This window comes from Typha latifolia, chromosome 1 (assembly GCF_019914945.1).
Source record: "Typha latifolia isolate L0001 chromosome 1, TyphaL0001v2, whole genome shotgun sequence".
NCBI classification, from domain to species: domain Eukaryota; kingdom Viridiplantae; phylum Streptophyta; class Magnoliopsida; order Poales; family Typhaceae; genus Typha; species Typha latifolia.
In genome coordinates, this window is record NC_133086.1 from 22,207,308 (window position 1) to 22,227,087 (window position 19,780).

The following is a 19,780-nucleotide window of genomic DNA, read 5'->3' on the forward strand; positions in this document are numbered from 1 at the left end:
TATAAATCACTAGTCTAGTATCTTTAATATAAGTATTTGGAGAAGTTTATCGATCGGACTTTAGGCCAAGGCCTGACCTATGTCTAAACCGAACGCCCTTCTGAGGCAGACTGGGCTTTGGAGTGGGAAATCCGAACTCAAGTTCTAGGACGGCTTGGAATTGAAAAACCATGAAGAAGAACAAAATGAGTAATTGGAATTAAGTGAGTTATAAAATCGCTCATTGAAGTGACAAATTATAAATATAAGTCAGACGACAAATTTTGAATATAAATTATTGGTCCAGTATCTTAAATATAAGTATTTGGAGAAGTTGTTATGGAGACAATTATAAAGAGAAGATGGAAGGATATACAAGGAAGATGTGGATATTTTTTTTATCATCTATTCAGTTAGTCAAAATTGTAAGAGTGTTTGTATTAGAATTTCTAATGGAATACTAATGGAGGGGCTTAGTATTTTTTTTTTTAAGAAAAAGTTTTGGGGGTATATCTATCCACTTTTTTATTTATTTAAAGGGGGTGAAAATGATAGATGAGGTGAGGGAGTTTTGCTCCTTTCATTAGTTGTTTAATTATTACTATTTTTGTTGAGAGAAGAATTACTTTAATTTTGTTTTGCATAATAGAAGGAGAGAAAAATTAAGGCCAAATGGGTTCATGTTTTCACCTACACCATTGGAGATGCAATACTTAGAGTTGAGAATAGTAAGATAGCGTTTAATTCATACATAAAAAGTCTCTATTTATAAATTCAGTTTTACCTAAATATATTTTACAGCTAAATATTTTTATTAAATATTATATAAGATAACTTACATGATAAATTTATGCAAAAGAAATTTTCACAAGTAGAAGAGCGCAGTAAAGTTATTCATATTTAGTAAGCAAACTTTTTATTATAGTCCACATACTTATTTATAATTTAATATTACAAACACAAATTTTTATATATACTTGTTTAAATTAATTATTATGTTTTCTAATTAAATAATAAAATATGAGTAAAATTATATATGCACCTAATTTATGTATAAACTTATTCTTAAAAAAATATTAAATACGAACTAAATGAGACCTAAATATAAATAAATATAAAAAATAAGAATTTTATGTGAAAAGGAGCAGTAGTAGTTCAAATGTAACGTTATTTTTTTCGGCCGGCATATCGGTATCGTTTCGTTCTTCTTTCCCTACTCCCTCTTCGCTCTCAGAACAGCCGTCCGTCCACCAAAAGACCAATGGTAGAGAAACAGATCCACTCGAAAGACTCGCGATCACATCACACTCCCTCCAAAACCCTCGATCGAATCACCTAGGGTTTCCCGCTCTCGTATTCCCCCATCTAAGATCCCTAGGGTCTCCTTTCCCGCCGGTGGCAATGCAGGTCTCCGGCGGTGCCTCCTCGCCGCCGCGGCCGGAAGCAATCTTAGACTGGCTCCATGAGATGGGGTACCCCTCGCCGCCGCCCTCCGCTGACCAGCTCCGCAAGATCTGCCGCGGCAACATGGTTCCCTTGTGGAGCTTCCTCCTCCGGCGAGTCCGTTCGGAGAAGACGGTGGCCACGGCGCGGCGAAACATCCTTGTCCACGGAGTGGCGGTGGAGGAGTCGGGTTTGGGGAGGCGGAGTAGGAGGGAGAAGGCAGCCAAGGGCGGGGGGTTCGAGGAGGAGGCGAGGGAGACGGCGGTGAGGGAGAGGGATCTGGCTGAAGAGGAAGCGGAGAGGCTACGGAGCGTGGTGAGGAGGCAGCGGAAGGAGCTGAGGGCGCGGATGGCGGAGGTCGCGAGGGAGGAGGCCGAGCGGAAGCGGATGCTTGATGAGAGGTCTAATGCGAGGTAAATGATGAGATCTAGCGTTCTTAGTAGTTCACTTCTTTTGATTTTGGGGAACTTTGCAAATTACGTATTAGGTAATTGTCTGGTTTGAATTCCAGTCTTTTATTGAGTTTTCCTTAGTTTTGGTGGCTAGAAGTGAGAACGGAAGAAAGATTCCTCTTCTTTCTTCCTGAATTACATATGTTGTAGGAATTGCAAAATCGTCATAACGGAAGTAAGAGGTTTGTTTATTTCTTTCCTTTTTCTGGTATCTGGATTCCTTTCATCACTAAGAGTTGTTCATATCCGTTGATTTAGTGTTTGACCTATGGAAGTTGTGATCTTTAACAAGTGCATTGTAATATGAGGTTATGATATGTCGTTTGTATTGTTGATCAAATTATCCTTTTAATATTAGGCACAAGCAGGTTATGCTGGAGACATACAACCAGCAATGTGATGAGGCAGCTAAAATATTTGCAGAATACCAAAGGCGTCTTCATCAGTATGTTGATCAAGCAAGGGACATACGGAGATTGAGCACCAGTACAGAAGATGCAGCTGAGGATCTCCAAGCACATTGTGAGAAAGAAGAAGTTTACTCCACTGTCAAGGGCAACAAGTCATCAGATGATACCGTCCTTATCGAGACCTCGCGAGAAAAAACCATACGGAGGGCATGTGAAACTCTTGCTGCTGATATGATTGAAAGAATCCATAGTACTTTCCCGGCATATGATGGGAGCGGTGTTAATGTGAACTCCCAGTTGGATGGTGCAAAATTGGGCCTTGATTTGGATGGTGAAGTACCTGAAGATGTCAAAGTGATAGCAATTGATGTTCTAAAAAATCCCTCTCTGCTGCTTCAGGCAATTACTACTTACACATTGCGTGTCAGAACACATATTCATAGGGAAACTGAAAAGATTGACATTAGAGCTGATGCCGAACTTTTAAGGTACTACTAAACAAAGTCCCTTTTCGTCATCATGTCTTACCATTTCCAGTTACCTTCATGTTGAAGATTCTTCAGTTAGAACCTTATGAAATTCATTGAAGAATATTATCCGGCACGACAATGTGATCATATATGATGAAGTTATATGTAGTATTCTTTTGTGGCACTCATGGAAATTCTGGTCATCCATTAGATGGGCTATATCATTGATATAATGGCTCAAGTAAGATGTACATGACAATCTCAATCCTATAACTGCAGATAAGCAAACAGTCAATCTGATACTTAGTTTATGCTGTGAGAGTGGGTTCTCTGTGCTAAAAGGGTCACTTCTATTTTTTTCTTCCCAAATTATAGTTCCTTGAAAGAAGAATTCCACTTTGTCATCCTGTTTCTAGAGAATATAATCTCACTAATTCAATTGGGAACGTCCTTTTCTTCTTCTCCTAGTAATGTTTTGCAAATCTTTGGCTCTTTGCAGCTATGGAAAAGTAAGGCTTGATTGAGACTAGGAATGGCCCATGATTTGGTGATGAGTAATTGGATAGAGATTGTTTCTACTTTCTAAGATCTGTTTCTTTTAATTGCAGGCATCTAACACCAAGTGTGATACTTATGCAATTTACTTGTGATGTTATCGCATCTCCCGTATTTATTGTTTTTCTAGTATTTTAAAACAGGAAATGGTACTTGTATCAGGTTAATATCAGCCTTTTAGCCATGAAAAGGCTAGATTCCTGCAATTAAAAGAAATAGATCTTAGAAAGTAGAAACAATCTCCATCCAATTACTCATCAGTCATCACCAAATCATGGGCCATTCCTAGTCTCAATCAAGCCTTACTTTTCCTATTTTAAAATATTAGAAAAACACCAAGTGTGATACTTATGCAATTTACTTGTGATGTTATCGCATCTCCAGTATCTATTGTTTTTCTAGTATTTTAAAATAGGAAGTGGTACTTGTATCAGGTTAATATCTTGTTGTTAAGTAAAGCCTTTTAGCCATGAAATGGTTTACAGTCTAGAAAATCAAGGAAAAAATAAATCTCGAATGATCTCTTGCTTTTTGCTGCTCTTTATTGGTTATGTGTCTAAGAAAGCAAATTTGTCTTAGAATTAGTCAATGGGACATGACATCCATGTGGACAGAGAAAATTAGGTGAAATACAGATGACAGTATGATACTGAGAATTTCTTACGGTTGTTGCATCAAGGACATTTGATGTTCAGTGTTTTGTTATAAAATGCAATTTTGCGAGATAATAAAATAGTTCCCAACTATAAACTCCCCCTAACCTAGAATAAGAATAACCAAATTGATGAGGGGCTTCTAAGAAAGCAAATTTGTCTTAGAATTAGTCAATGGGACATGACATCCATGTAGACAGAGAAAATTAGGTGAAATACAGATGACAGTATGATACTGAGAATTTCTTATGGTTGTTGCATCAAGGACATTTGATGTTCAGTGTTTTGTTATAAAATGCAATTTTGCGAGATAATAAAATAGTTCCCAACTATAAACTCCCGCTAACCTAGAATAAGAATAACCAAATTGATGAGGGGCTTCTAAACTAAGATTTACTATGACAGAACCCCAGGAAGACTTGGATTACAGTACTTCGACATATATACTTTATGATGTAAAAAATTTATGTTGTGGTTTTTACTGATATTAGTGTTCAACTTCCTATAGCTTGTTCAATTAGGTAACATGCCTGAATATTAGCTTGTGAAGATCCCCTTTTTGTCAGATTGCCTGTTTAGTGAGTGCACGATTTTCCACCGGTTTTTCATCTCGATAATAATTATCACAGCACCACCTTTTTTGTGTGCAGATATAGATATGAGAATGATCGAGTAGTTGATGCTGCTTCTGCTGATGCTAGCTCACCCTTACCATACCAGGTATATGGTACTGAGAAGACTGGATCAGATATATCAACTAAAGGAACTTATAATCAGCTTCTTGAAAGACAGGTGCCCTCTATGTTTTGACAATGTTTGTTATGCTTGTTTGTCAGACCTTCAATTATAATTATTTCCGAAATCCGAACATGAGAAATATGATACTGGCATTTTTTATTTTGTTGGGAAAAGCTGCTGTCAATACAGTCATTTGTCCTGTTATGAAACTCTTACGCCTTGAATGTACTCGCGAAATTTTAACTGCCAGCCATCTAAACTAGGTGGTCATTTACTCGTTCTACATATTCATTTTTCATTTGAAACCTCAGGTATCATCTTAAAAGGTTAGATGAACATCAGTACCCATACAGTAATTTGTTAATTCTAGACTTATCTGGAAAAGTGAAGAGTTATGCTTCCTTCTCAACTGTTCCTAGTTGCATTTGTTGTGAAAGCCTAGTGATATCAACCATGAAGTTTCAGATCTACTAGATGCCAATTTATTATAATAGGTTTTTACCTTTTAGAGTGTGTCACAGTTTTTAGGCAATGGTTGTAGTTAGTTATCTTGACAGGCATCTTATGGACCTTTGCTTCACTGAAGCATGTTGTTGTTGAACTAACATCGTAATTCTGTTGCTTTACAGAAAGCACATGTGCAACAGTTTGTAGCTACTGAAGATGCATTAAACAAGGCTGCAGAAGCTAAGGCCTTGTGTCAAAAGCTGTTGAAACGCTTGCATGGGGCCAGCGACATGGTTACTTCTCAGAAGCTTCCTGCTGGAAACACTTCACAAGGCAATAGCCGGCATATTGAGGTATTGTTCAAAATGCTTTCATCGTATGACAATTCATAGAAATCCATAAGATTCTTCAAAAGTTTGAAGTATAAGATTTTTTCTTGCGCCATACTTCTTTAGATGTTACTCTCAATTACATATGCATGCTTCTTTACATGTTACCTGTGATGCATTTTTATGTTCAATTCTTTCACTATGAACATGCATCTGTTTTCTTTTAACTCGTTTCATTACCTGCATATGAGTGAGTGCCTCTTGTCACTTGCTCTGATGCCTATAATTATGTATTTGTACTTAACTTATATTTTTTGTTCTTTTTAGTTGATATTTAGCATATTGTGGGGCAAGTTGTGGCTGCATGTAGACTTACTTTGCATACTGTTATAAATGCCCAACATGTGGATTCCCTTATATGTATTTAAAATACCTATCTTCTGTGCTTGACATGCTTTATATTTTCTACCTTGTACGCAGCTAGATGTCTGGGCCAGGGAAAGAGAAGTTGCTGGGCTGAGGGCAAGCTTGAGTACATTAACATCTGAGGTGCAACGCTTAAATAAATTGTGTGCAGAGTGGAAAGAAGCAGAAGACTCATTGAAGAAGAAGTGGAAGAAAATTGAAGAATTTGATGCTCGTAGATCAGAGCTTGAATGCATTTATAGTGCTCTTCTTCGAGCTAATAGGGTTAGATTCTTCCTTTCCAAAATTAGTTGAATATTAATGGTTTTCATCTGATAAAATTTCACTTCTTTATTATGTTGGAGATCAAAGGCTTCATTATCATTCAAGGCCAGTACTCACATTTATCTACCTTAAATTACTGTTGTGCTTATATTCCATTTATAGATGGTTTTATTCCTTGCAGGACATTTTTATGAATCATTATGTAGATAAAGTTGCTATCATTGTCACTTTGTCAGTAGATAGCAGTCAAATATTGCAGTAATTACTTATGCCCATTTAAGAAACTTACAGTGAACTGTTCACTCTTTAGGATGCGTCGGCATTTTGGGACCAGCAACCATTAGCTGCAAGAGAATATGCATCAAGGACTATAATTCCAGCATGCACTGCTGTGGCGGACATGTCGACCAGCTCAAAGGATCTGATAGAGAAAGAACTATCTGCCTTCTATCAAAGTCTGGATAACAGCTTATACATGTTGCCGGCAAGTCCACAGGTTGGTAATCCTTCCAGTGAGACAAGTAGCTTAGTTCCCTCGAAAGGCTTTTTTGTGTTATTGTTGCCTATAATGTTGTAAATATTATGAATGCATTGTGAAGCTTTTAAGGAAATAACAAAGAATTTCCTTTTGTTTTCCTTGTCTCAACTATTTTCTTAAAGAGGAATTTACAGTGCATTACTCTTGAGTTGCATGAGCCTTAATTGCAAGAAAGAAAGTCAATAAATTACAAGCCAAATGGCATGATAGTGTTTATGGCAAGCCTCTCTTATCTGATTTTGCTTTGGCTGGAAAAGATGCATCAATTCAAGAGTGATTATGTGAGTTAGAGGGGTTCAGATAATCCTGTCAATCTTTCTTTAGCACTTCCAACTTTGAGTTGCATTCTAGCTGACCTAGAAAAAGACTGATTGAAGAGATGACTTTCTTTCCCCCTTTCTGCATAGCTCTAGGCTCTAAGCTCTAGGCTCTAGACAAAATTTGTCAAAAATAGATCTCGGCAGCAAATTCATCTTAGTTTTGACACTAGTTGCATACGTTGATTTTTATTTGAAACTTGTGGTCCTCTTTTTTGTTGCATGTAATTACTCTAGACCTTCTTAGGAAGAATATTAATTATGAAAAGTTCTTGATTGTTTTCTTTTTCCTAAAATCAATCATAATCATCTTATTTGCAGAATGCATTTTCTTGTAGAGGACAACATATGTTGTAATATATTGGAACTTTAAGAATTGAATTATTTGATACTATTTCTTGCTTTTGTCTAAACAGGCACTTTTGGAAGCTGTGGGTGCTAATGGTGCTACAGGAGCAGAAGCACTTGCAGCTGCAGAAAAGAATGCTGCTATATTGACTTCAAGAGCTGGCGCTAGAGATCCATCTGCAATTCCTTCTATATGTCGTGTCTCTGCTGCTCTTCAGTGTACTTCTGGTCAGTTTGCTTCTATATATGCTGGGAAAACAGATAATTTGTTTCAAATATATCTTCTTGCATAGGTCTTACTGAATGAAAATTCTCCTAGCTTGTAATTCTCTAACTTTTACCCTCTAGGCAAATAGAGAACTGCCTTCTGGAACATTTGAACTTGAAATTCCAGAGTACATAGTTAAAATAGGAAAAGAAGAGAAGGACAAGCAATCTAAGATGCTTTGAAACGAAATTCGGCATTGTATTTCATCTATATAATTCTTCTTGGTTTGACATGTTTACATGGTACTTAAATGCTTCAGTTATTCTTTTTCTAGCTTTCTTGCTTTTTGGAAGATTCATGGCAAAATACCTAGTTCAGATTTGTGTTTGTCATCCCAGTTATATAGTTGTAAAACAATTGTCCATATCTATGGTAATGTGAATTAGTTTAATTGTATTAACTATTTCACTAGGAACAGAAGGTGCAGATGCTGGCCTGGTATCAGTTTTAGAGTCGCTTGAGTTCTGCCTGAAACCTCGTGGTTCTGAGGCTAGCATATTAGAGGATTTGTCCAAAGCAATTACCCTGGTTCATATGCAGAGAAACCTTGTCGAGAATGATCGTGTTTTACTAAACCATGCACACCGTGTGCAACAAGAATATGACAGGTAAAACATTTGATTATTTATTCAGTGTCAGTATTTCAAAATTTGAATTCTAAAGCTTTTGAATATACTACTCTAAGTTATTCCACTAGCACATATGATTCTTGGGAATTTTAGTGTAGTTTATGGGTTTACTTGTTTTGTAGTGATTATTTTTACTAGAGCAATGTTATGTTCTGCACAGAAGTTAAGCTTATTAGATGTTTTGCTTGGCTCCTCCTTTTATCTATCTTGGTAAAAGCACTATTCCTTGTGCCGACCATGCCTTACCGTATTCACGTGGCTCCATGATGGTAAATAAACATCACAATGCAGAATTGCCAACAGCATGCACACTGTTCTGCAACACATGACATGACTATTATACTGTCCACATGGACTGGCAGATTGGCATGTGTGATCATTTATGAAGGCTAATGTCAGAGTGTGAGTTAATGTAATAATGAAGAACTATCCATTCACCAATGAAGCTGCCTCATTTTTTAGCTGCGTTTGCGCAATTTGCATTCTTTTTTCTAGTGGCACGGTAGTGATATAACTTTCTTTAAACCATTTTGCAGGATGGCCAATTATTGTCTGAAGTTGGCTGGTGAACAAGAGAAGGTCGTCACAGAAAGATGGATGCCAGAACTCAGAAATGCAGTTATAGATGCTCAAAGATGCTTGCTAGATTGCCATCGTGTGAGGGGCTTAGTAAGTAACCTGAAATCAGTACTTTGGTCCTCTATGTCACTATCTTGTAATACTACAATTCTGACTGTTTGATGTTGTATGATATAGAATGTCATATTTGCTACATGTGAAAGATGTTAAAACCATATATAGGATGGGTGCAATGGCATCTTGCCTCACTGAGTATGTTCAGGATGTGCTGGTTAACAAAAATAATATGCATAATATTTTGTTCCATGCAGGTTGATGAGTGGTGGGAACAACCAGCAGCAACAGCTGTGGACTGGGTAACTGTTGATGGTCAAAGTGTCGGCGCCTGGGTCAACCTAGTAAAGCAACTTCAGATGGCCTTTTACGATCCAAAGCTCTTATAGATTTCCAGTGCCAGCCTATTCTGGATGGCAGCTTAATCTGCCTGACACGCGTGAATTTATCAGCTGTTAGGTTGCTGCATTTGCAATTTCTAGTTGGAGACACTATTGCCAGCAGCTGTAGAACACGTCATCATCCTTGAAGGGAATTGAATCAACACATGCATGGCCCATTTGTAACTTACTTGATCAGGTTACGAGCTAGTCTGTTTTGTAGTCAGCTTGTATCCTTTTATCAGGTTATTCTTCATCTCTGTCTATGATTGGAATTTGTTTTCTTCAGTCCCTAACATTTCTAGTTTGTCTATAAGTTTGCTTTGATTGGAAAGACATTTTCGTCTGTAGCTTTTACTGGATTCTGTGAAATGGCCTTGGACACTTGGTATAGAATTCTATTATCTTCCATTGTAAGTTTGTCGCTATAAATGTATAATATTCGAGTATGGTGGATAGATGGCCAGAGAGCTGGAGATGTTGCGGCCAGCAGATTGCAAAACATGTCGATAACTTCTGTATCAAGTTATTTATTCTCCTCTAATCTATGTTCTTTTTTATTTTAAAGAAAGGGTAGAACCCGATTATATTAAGAACGAAGCAATATACAAAGGGGAAGAATAGGGGGTAAGAAAGAAGAGGGATTACATGGAGTAAAGATCAAGATTAAACTCTTGGGAGGAAAGTAGGGCTTCCATTTCCTCCATAAAAATGAGTGCATAATGGGTAATCCTGCATGATAGCTAGTAACTTTTGATACATAATTTATAAAATTATACTGCAAATACCTCCATATCATACATAAAATTATGAAAATTACCATGTTTACAATTATCACGTATCCGATACAGCAAGACCACTAGCACATCATTATGAACTGACTGGCTTTCCATTCAATTTTGGAAATGGATGTAGTTTCCTACGAACAACTTTGCTTTTGTGAGCGAAGCCCTTATTCGATTCTTATAATTGAGAGAACAGCCATTACACAAACCACCAAAAAAGGGAAAAGAGCAAAAGTAATCAGATATTGAACAATGTAGAATTCAAATTCCATGAAGAGCTTTTGGAACTGCAGTATTAGGACGGGAACTAGAAAATGAGGATAGTTGAGAAAGTAACTCCCATCAACAATTCCACATCAATGTTAATTTCTAGCCATTTCAGAGCCCTAACAATAATTTCCAACTTATTCTGACATGCCTTGCTTGGGTCCTTTTGTTTTTGAATGATATAACTGTGAAAAAGTCATAAACCCTGAGAAGAAAAAGCTATTTGTTCCACTAAGACACGTTATAAAATTGTGTAACAGTGGATGGTCTACAGAAATGCGATTACGATTGAGAAAGATCAACTTGAACTATTTCATTTGGAATATTTCCATACACTCGGCTCAGGGGACTTTCCTCAGAATATCACCATAAGAATATGCATAAAACCTGCCTTTATCTTGTTTTACCTGTTTTCTCAAAACAATAAACAATCCGCCTCATACGAGCAAAGTAATAGGCCTGCGTTTTTCTGTCACCCTCTAATAAGAGGGAAGGTAGTCTTCTGACAACCATCACTATATTGAACTGGCTCCATCCAGATGTTGGTGTAATTTCAATGAACTTTGCATGTGTCTACGTAGGAAAGTGATCTGATCATTGTTACCTTCCTTTCCAAGGCTGCTAACGACAGCTTTGACATACTCAAACTTGGGACCATAGAGATGGGATGCACAAGCTGCTTTAGAAGTTAAAAGCTTCCAATCACCTGTAACAAAAGCAATAAGGAAATAAGTTCTCATTTTAATGACATCCTTTAAACCTAATTAGGATAATAAATACACTCCTTTCAATTATCGTCCAATTTATGACAATATATTGCTCAGAAAGCAGTACTGCAAAACTAACATCTTTTCCAAATACAATTAATTTTGGAGTGAGACAACTTAGTTGAAAAGAGCAGATTAAGTATACCAAGTTACCAACTCTCACTCTAGACTTGATTCTGTCAGTGGCCAAAATGTCATGATTAGACAGTTATCATGAAGCATTTGCCACCAATACTGGCATCATTTCCTATTTTTCGGTATCATGCAATTATAAAGTAATCATGTTCAATCATGAAGGTTCCTCAAGATATCAAGAATAATTATGGAAAGAACAATTGCATATCTGAACTATTATTGCCAAAACATACCAACTCACCAGCTTCAATTTCTGTCAGAAAAGAATTCTTGCTGAAATGGCGATTTACCCACCACCTACAGCGAAGCTGCCATGTATCTTTTTTATGCCCAAAGAATTCAGGGATTTTGCTAGAAGAAATAATGCCAGTCAGACCACCTTGTACATTCGCAGAGATTCGATCTTCATAGTCAGATATTCCAGAAGTTCGAATCTTAAGGAAACAAGAAGCAAACTCTTCCCATACACTAGATTTTGCATCCGTAGAATCCAAATGCAAAGTTATCATCTCCAATAACTGCATAGTACTGTAATTTCCTGATAAAGAAGGCGTGCCAAGCATGTAAGGAGAAGGCTGGCAGAATTGAACTAAACTATCACAGTGATCATGTTCTACTACTACAGATAGTACAATTCTGTAACAAGTACATTGATAAAGAGAAAATTCAACAAACTGCGTCAGCTTAGTCACAAGATATAATGCCCTTACACATGATTTTAAATATCCAAAATATTTAAAAACGAGCCATAATGTGGTTCAAGATCATGGAACCAAAAAGCAACAATAATGTCCCAATATATCTGCATAAGCGAATATATGCCATTTGCATGAACCATTCAAAACAGCCTTTCTTTACTGCATTTACCATTGCTACGTTATGACAAACACTTTGTACCTTGAATATATTTGGGGCATTTGCGAGGGTGCAAAAGTTAGTACATCTACAAAATATATTCAGAGATGCAAAAGATAGAATCTAAAGAAAGAAAGTATAAACTAAAAAATATAATTGATGCGCACGAGAGAAAAACTGGAAACCTATCTGTTCTGTTACTTTTGAACTGTCATACTCTATGCTTCTATGGTCAGATCCAATACAATAATTCTGAGAAATGCATATCTCCACGTGTTGACCCTCTTTTAAAATCAACTCCGAGAATGTTTGGAAGGTCATAGAAGGGATTAATGTCTATACCTTGTTCCAATTTATGACTTTTCATTGACGAAAAGCTTGTGTCGTTAGGCCAATATGATACAACCTAGTCTTGTTTTCCATGGAGAAAAGAACCACAACGTTCAACACCAGAAAGGAGATGCAATGAGATCAAATGGCAGGTAATTCTGGGGGTTTCCATGAAGCTAATCTGCAACTAGAGAGATAGGTCTTCCAAATGTTTCTAGTCTGCCGGATTCACTGCAGCCCCTCTCTTGCCTATAGACATCAAGAACAAACAAAGTCTTAACTAAGCTCTTCTATGCAGTCCCTTCACTCTAGCTCTATCTTGAACACCCTCCGAATTCTGAGCCACCACTTTTTCTCTCATTGATCCTCTCCCAGTCCCTTGTGGTTTCTCTTGTCCCTGTGTAATGAGTAATGACATATAAACCCTCCGAATTCTGAGCCACCACTTTTTCTCTCATTGATCCTCTCCCAGTCCCTTGTGGTTTCTCTTGTCCCCGTGTAATGAGTAATGACATATACAAACCATCTTATTAAACAATCACACATTGGGTAGACCTACATACCGCTCCGAACTAGAAGTAAATCAACACATCACATTCTGCACCAGTAGTCTTGTGCATGCAAATTTTCTTTTAAATGTACCAGAATCAACACATCACATTCTGCACCAGTAGTCTTGAACCTTATCTTTTTAAATGTACCGGAAGACATGAACACCAGTTAGAACTAATATGCAATGTAATATTAGAATTAATTGAAGGCTTAAAAATGATTCACTTTGATTAATGATTAGAAAATGTACTCAATTGAAATAAATTATTATTTAATAGACTTTCTAATAGTTCTAGTAGAATCAAGATGTGTAGTATTCTGTAATATGACAATACATCTGTAAAAATCATCCAAAACATGTCAGAAAATCAAAAATATGCTTTAGGGACAAACCACTTCTGTGCATTTTGACTAGCCTTTCCAATGAGTAGATTTCTGTAGGATCCCTTTTCAAAGCATCCTCATAGCAACTAGAGATAGTTGTGGCTTGATTGCCGTGGAAACACTCTAGTAGTCTAGCCCTTAGTCTGCAGGATAAGTGTGCATCGTAACAAGTTAAAGAACTGTTATAGTTGGAGTTCAGCATTTGCAGATAATAAAAACATATCATGGAAATTTAAGGAGATTCAACAAGCTTTGGGAGTTCAGCATGATAACAAAGTCTAAAAGAGACTACTAGACAAGTGTAAAGGGACTTTTTAATGCCTTAGAGCTATGAAAGTGTCCAGAAGTAATGTAGGAATTAAAAGTCTAAGACTATTGGATAAAACCCAGAGAAAATGATTAGTTACAAAAAGTACAAACATAGCAAGCCAAAAGATTCATCAATTTGGGGACATCCACACTTAATATGATCATTCATATAAAATACTAAGGGAAACAACTAGCTGTCTGTAAGCATCCTAGAAAGGTCCAGCCTAACAAGCATGGTTATGGCTGTGTTCTCAAAACAGTGTACGATAAAATGAAAAAGAATCCCATTGATTCAGCCAGATACAACCCAAAGCAAGGAACCTAATTCATGAAAAAAAATAATACACACATCTCCTTTTTCGCTTTTTCCTTCTTATGGTGTATAAAATGTAAATCTCTCCAGATTGGTAGGAGGGCATAATATTGAATAATATTGTTTAAAGACCTAATAATACTATGCACAACAAGAGGTCCTTCATATGGACAAGTATCTCATAACTCAAAATATATCTAAGCTAAAAGAACTCGTTTTAAGTTTATAACGATCATTTGCTGCTTATAATAGCCTCATGATCTCTATTGTTTAAGATTTTGACATTTATTCTCTTTTATATATTACCATGGATATGGGAGTTGCCGAATGCAAATTTAGATCTTACCAGATCGGACTCCTACCAAAAGTAGTTACTGCTGACACCACCTAAATCAAATGACCCGACAGCTGACAGGTTGTAAAAAACTTCATATAGACCTAACTTTTTGAGCCAATTAGCAAATGAACTAGGATTTGCATTGTAGGGTAGTCTCTTTCAAATATGCAACATTCTCAACCAGAACAAGAAGCAAGCTATTGCAGTCTTAAAAAATGGAAAACATTCATTAGGAAGGACTCCAAGAGGCGTTAACCCCTCTCCTCCCCTCACTATGCCGCACCTTCACCTGCCTTCTCGTTTCTCTTCTATCTTTCTAGCTGACATACTAAGTTATGGCACCAATTCATACTGGGAAACTGCTATGAGACATGCTATCATGCACACATAATGCCAGACAACATTAATAAAAAAACCTTGGAGCATATACTACTTCGCTTTATAGCAGAAAAAAAAAGCCTAAATGAAACATTCTTTTCAACAGTACTTAAGTTTAAAAGTAAAATAAATCATAAAAAAGGCCAAATTCCATGTGGGAATAAGCATGATCAGGTCATGCCAGTCTAAAGAACCTGAAAGGAAGTGCTCTGCTGGAATTAAGGCAGGATTTCTCAAGCTCGATTAATGCTTCTTCGACGTTGTCACCAAGCAGCAAAAGCTATAATGAAAAAGCAGAAGACAGAAATTAAAAAGTGAGTTGAAAAATAAAACCTAACATTACACATGAATACTACAAAGAGTAAATATGTCTTCAAAAAATATAGATTCAATGCACAAACATAAAGAACCATTAGCTAGTAGACTTACTTGTAAGATTATATGAATAGGTTTGCATAAAATCTATGAAGTTAAAACATGCATCACTAAATCATTTAATTAATTAGTAAAAAATCAGGCCTGAAAATACAATTGCTTTGAACAAGAAAGAGAAAGAAAAAACTTTCATTCGGTTAATCAAAAGAGATCAAAAGAGAAAAGTTTTTTATTTCACATTCAGAAACTCAATACAACGGGCAGCAGGAACTTTAAAAAGATAGTAAAAACAAAAGCAACAACATTCTCCATGATCCATTAACTCAGAATCTCTTGAACAAAAGGATGGCATGCAAAATTTATATTTTGCAGCCGGAATATTGTTCCAGGTATTAATGGCAATATTTTGCAGAAGGGAGAGAGAGAAATAAAAATTCAGTTAAAATATATACCGTTAATAGGTAAATCTTGACAACTCCTAGCTTGAACAAAATAAAGGAATGTGAATAATGGACCATTACCTGTATTAATGGTAATAAGGATGCCATTAATGGTGGTGTCGAAGAATAAAGAGCAAGCCTCAAATGTCTGACAGCATCTCTGTAATTTTCATCAGCCAATCTCCTATGTAGATATATAGATTGCTCTAAGTCACCAGCAAGGTGGTGCTTCAACTTTATCGGCAACAAACTTGTGTCCAACCCTAACATGTAAGTTATACTGAAATCATCAATTATGCTCATGTCAAAAATTCAAAACCAATAACTATCAAACAAAGTACAGTATAAATTCTTTATGATGTTTCAGAAAGCAAATCAACTAAAAAAGAAGGTAAAATACATAATCATAATTACGCTGACAGATACTCTTAAGCCATTAGACCACTTTACCCTCTGACACTATTAATTTGGAGGGTCAAAAAGTATTTTGAATTAAAGAAAGACATGATCCTAATCATAACAAAAAGATATACAAATATATAATATGAAAAAATAAACATAATGGAGAGCATGTATACCTACCACGGGCGAGAAAAATGGAGCTGTTTTGGAAGTTGACGTGGAGATTAGTAGAAGTAGCTCTCTCATCATTCTTCTCTGATCCACTTAGATAAAAATCGTGTGCAGGACGAGAAACATCTGGTTGCTTCCTTGGCACCTCACTTTTGTACTCCATGAAAGCATCCTTGTTATTGCCAACTGAGCTTTCTGATTCCAATTGAGAAGAAACTGTGGCATTTTCAATGTTGACTGCGTTATGATCATCCGAACTCTCTAGCATGCCAGTTTCTTCATAACCATCATTAAATACCATCTGTGCTGTCTCAGAGGTAATACGAATGTCAAAGCCCTTAATTTGCATCTCTTCTGGGAGTCCCGAATACCAAAGATGATAAAGGATCAGCCCGTGCATAAGGTTTACAACTGGCTCAGTTGCAGAATCACGATCCTGAACAAGACTAAAAGAGAATCAAAGTCACATTAATGAGTAAGTAATATGAGCAATTATCATCTAAGAAAAAGTACCAATGATGGTCATGCCACAGGCACAAACCATGCAAGTTGGTGGCACGGACTGTACCGGCCGGTGTCATAAGAGAAGAAAAGAAAAAGGTAAGGGATACTACCTTCACCTTCGCAGTCGTTGTCGCTATCGCTCGTTGTTGATCTGCAACTTAAGTTTTTTAACCCCCCCCCCTCTCACTCTCACTCTCTCTCTCTCTCTTTTTCTCTAGCTAGGGCACCCGACGAAGCGATAGCGAAGATAAAAGCGAGCGGCGATCAGCGACGGATAGCTCGACAGCGAGGTCGATGATGAGCAGTAAAGCTATTAGAAGGGGTGCCGTGTATCACCCCTTGTGCCACAAGCCGATACACCACCGGCACGGCCATCCATGAGGAAAACATAATTGTTCGTAAAAATTAATCACCAACTTATGTAAGATGGAGAAGTTTGGTCTAGTTGAAATGAGTTGAAAGCCTCAAGAGTCATTCAAATAATTTTTTTGAGCAATGAAAATTACTTAGCCCAAAGCCTCAAGAGTCATTCAAATCAAGAGTAAGCTTTTTATCTTGATAGACCATAAGTCAAAGAGAATTCAATAGGCATTTGGAAGGGCGATCGTGTTCACATAATAATTTGCTACATCAAAAACTTTCAGGAAGTTAATTATATCAACAGGAGTAAAGAAATCTGAATTGCTTGCAGGTCTTGGCATAATTTCCATGTGGGGCCCTCACCCAATAAGAGGGAAGTGAAGTGAGAAAAGCCGCTCACTTCTCACAACCATTTCATTTTTTTTATTTATTTTCTTCTAGGATTTCATTTGTGAATTGGAAATTATACTTCCACATAGTTCCAACTGGTGGATCCTATATTATATACCTTTTCTATCATTCTCTTTCAAAAAAAAAAAAAAAAAATTGTTGCAGTTAGATATTAGTTCATTGCGCTGCTGAATAGGTGGGAATCACAAAGGATAGGGGCAGTCAGGAAAAGACAACTGATGTTACTTACTGGAGAGCATTTTATATGAATTGATGGATTTTATGCTTTTGACAAAAGAGAAAAATGTATATTTGATGTTAACGAAGCTGTTATGTACAAAGGATTTTTCTGCAAAGTCTCTATTCATTCAGATTTTATATTTGAAAGTTATTGAAGTTGATTTAGGACTCAAACTGATCAAGAACATGTCTTGATAGACCTAGACCTTGAATGGTTCTTACAGGGTCGCTTGGGTCAAGTTCTGAAACATTGGAAGTAGCCTGTCAAAACAACTGAAAATTCTGACGGACTCATTCAATATTTCAATTAGGGTTTGACAGATCAAGGGCAATCAATCAATCGGACAAGACGTCAATAGAAGGATAGACAGATCAAGACAATAAACCAATTATTTAAACACTATTGAACGCGCCATGAGCATCAAATAACTATCAATAAAATTTTGTGTAATCACTTATCACAATATGCTTAATTAAATAAGTAAACAATGGTTAAGAGTAAGAACATACAATTTTGTAGTATTATATGCCTCTTGAACATTCCCTTGCTTAAGATAGAAAAGAGCTAGCTCCAGCTGAATCAAGTGCCTCTGCTCAAGATTTACACAGAATAAGGACATGAAAAATATAAATAATCAATTGGACATATCATCGTCAACACTAAATAGAGGAATTATCTTCTTAAAGAAAGGTAGGATTCTGCACCCCAATAAAGCTTAATTAAGAAAGCTCGCTCGTACCACTTTCGGAAAAGATCTGACATGCTCGGTAACATTTGCTTAATTATCTTTCGTTGATTAGGAAAAAGAAGTGGAACATAAATATTTTGACATTAGATGAAAGAAAAGATCATTAAATTGAGGAATTAGTAGCCTCACATGATACGATCCAACATTAATGGTTATCCAGAGTCCATAAAACTTGAAGCTGGTCGAAAGACTAGAGAATATAAACTCAACGCTGAGAAGTGGTGACAAATAACAACTTGCACAGGCATGTATATTGGCGAACTTATTGCAATATCTAAGTACTTCAAAAACAAACTGGAAAAGAAAAGATTCCAAACCACCAATATTTAAATCCTTCAAAAATAAAATAAACGGTCATAAATCACGTATACCTTCCTGGAGCACTTCTTCGTCCACGCGAGCTTGCTCATCCAGACCTCATACATCTTCTTTATCTTCGTTTGGTAGTAACTCCCTCCTCCGAGCCGCTTCTGGATTTCCATTGCGACCTATCAACAAACACCTCAACTGCATCAAACTCTACCAAGAAACCAATAACAAATATGCCAAAACCACGTTCTTGAATCGCTCACCAAGAAATTCCTTCGATCCTCCGACAAGGAACTCCCACGAGGAGTCCCTTTAAGCAGGACGCTCAAGACTCCACTTGCCTCCTTCCAGTTGTGGGCCCTCACGAGGCGTTGCAAAAGGCGTCCCAGTCGACGGCGGTTAACGGCGAGGGTGGGCTCCGAGGCGATGTGTCTTAAAGCTCCCCTGTACGATCCGTATCGTGGCCTCATCGCCTCCTCCGAGGGCCTGATCTTGGACGGCTCTTCCCCTTCTCCTTCTTCTAGGATCTTGTGGGAATTGAGTCCATCGCCGACTTCGTCTTCTCGCTTTTCCTTCTTGACCTTGACTGCGGCATTATCGAATGTGTTGGTTGGAACCATCTCGCCATCTTGCTCCTCCTTCATGTTGGACGTAACTCGTAATCAAGAACAGTTAAATGCAACAATTACCCTACGAGGGAGGAGGGAGGAGGGAGGAGGGCGGTGGCGGAGAGGGGAGAAAGAAGAAGAGGCGACTGCTGAGGAGGAACGAAGGTGGGGGAATTATTAGAGTTTTTCTTTATATAAAAAAAGAGGGTGGGGCCAAGTTCGGATTCGGATCAGGCCTTGGCCCGAAAATTATTTTAATCGAAGTCTCCGAAGTTTGGGTCGAACTTGGATTAAGGCCAAGCACCCGAATCCAATAAATCGCCAAAACCAGTGGATATTCGTGCCTATCTAATTGATTAGAGTTAAACAAATGGCGATTTAAAGCAAAAAGTTTTTTAATTAGAAAACAAAGTTCTCCATTATAATTTTGGGTCTTTTTTACTAATTTAATATATTAGAGATATGATATTGGCTGAGCTAAGCGATTGTTGCTCTAAGCTGAAACTAGATAGTTGTCAACTTACATAAGGATGCCTCCATT

At 37.1% G+C, this 19,780-nt stretch overlaps 2 protein-coding genes across 5 annotated transcripts; one reads left to right on the plus strand and one right to left on the minus strand.

Annotated features, from left to right (window-relative positions):
• The first annotated feature begins 1,150 nt into the window (after positions 1-1,150).
• On the plus strand, positions 1,151-9,737 carry LOC140802775 (AUGMIN subunit 5). Of its 2 annotated transcripts, none has more exons than XM_073158384.1 (10): positions 1,151-1,835; positions 2,233-2,772; positions 4,613-4,754; positions 5,330-5,500; positions 5,957-6,166; positions 6,477-6,662; positions 7,438-7,597; positions 8,050-8,245; positions 8,803-8,935; positions 9,157-9,696. In XM_073158384.1, the coding sequence occupies exons 1-10, from the start codon at positions 1,381-1,383 to the stop codon at positions 9,286-9,288; spliced, it is 2,325 nt and encodes a 774-aa protein (XP_073014485.1). In that variant the 5' UTR covers positions 1,151-1,380; the 3' UTR covers positions 9,289-9,696. The 2 variants fall into 2 exon arrangements, with proteins under 2 accessions (XP_073014485.1, XP_073014484.1); XM_073158383.1 differs by having other exon boundaries at positions 1,152-1,835; positions 8,056-8,245; positions 9,157-9,737.
• A 570-nt stretch (positions 9,738-10,307) lies between these two features.
• LOC140780620 (uncharacterized) lies at positions 10,308-19,406 on the minus strand. Of its 3 annotated transcripts, none has more exons than XM_073126284.1 (9): positions 18,895-19,406; positions 18,694-18,810; positions 18,084-18,163; positions 16,089-16,525; positions 15,588-15,769; positions 14,886-14,971; positions 13,364-13,497; positions 11,475-11,771; positions 10,308-11,037 (listed from the first exon to the last, which is right to left on the minus strand). In XM_073126284.1, the coding sequence occupies exons 1-9, from the start codon at positions 19,273-19,275 to the stop codon at positions 10,847-10,849; spliced, it is 1,905 nt and encodes a 634-aa protein (XP_072982385.1). In that variant the 5' UTR covers positions 19,276-19,406; the 3' UTR covers positions 10,308-10,846. The 3 variants fall into 3 exon arrangements, with proteins under 3 accessions (XP_072982385.1, XP_072982386.1, XP_072982387.1); XM_073126286.1 differs by having other exon boundaries at positions 10,458-11,037; positions 11,467-11,771; positions 18,895-19,390; XM_073126285.1 differs by lacking the exon at positions 18,084-18,163 and having other exon boundaries at positions 16,089-16,515; positions 18,895-19,390.
• Positions 19,407-19,780: the final 374 nt, after the last annotated feature.

What these genes read in the sequence shown, in the direction of transcription:
- LOC140802775 (XM_073158384.1), top strand. Translation starts at nt 1,381, where the DNA reads ATGCAGGTCTCCGGCGGTGCCTCCTCGCCGCCGCGGCCGGAAGCAATC. An exon ending in ATCAGCTTCTTGAAAGACAG is followed by an intron (nt 4,755 to 5,329) that starts GTGCCCTCTATG and finishes GTTGCTTTACAG; the next exon opens with AAAGCACATGTGCAACAGTT. An exon ending in GTGCAACAAGAATATGACAG is followed by an intron (nt 8,246 to 8,802) that starts GTAAAACATTTG and finishes ACCATTTTGCAG; the next exon opens with GATGGCCAATTATTGTCTGA.
- LOC140780620 (XM_073126284.1), bottom strand. Translation starts at nt 19,275, where the DNA reads ATGAAGGAGGAGCAAGATGGCGAGATGGTTCCAACCAACACATTCGAT. An exon ending in GCATATAATACTACAAAATT is followed by an intron (nt 16,526 to 18,083) that starts GTATGTTCTTAC and finishes ATTCTCTTTTAG; the next exon opens with TCTTGTTCAGGATCGTGATT. An exon ending in AGCAGAGCACTTCCTTTCAG is followed by an intron (nt 13,498 to 14,885) that starts GTTCTTTAGACT and finishes CTTATCCTGCAG; the next exon opens with ACTAAGGGCTAGACTACTAG.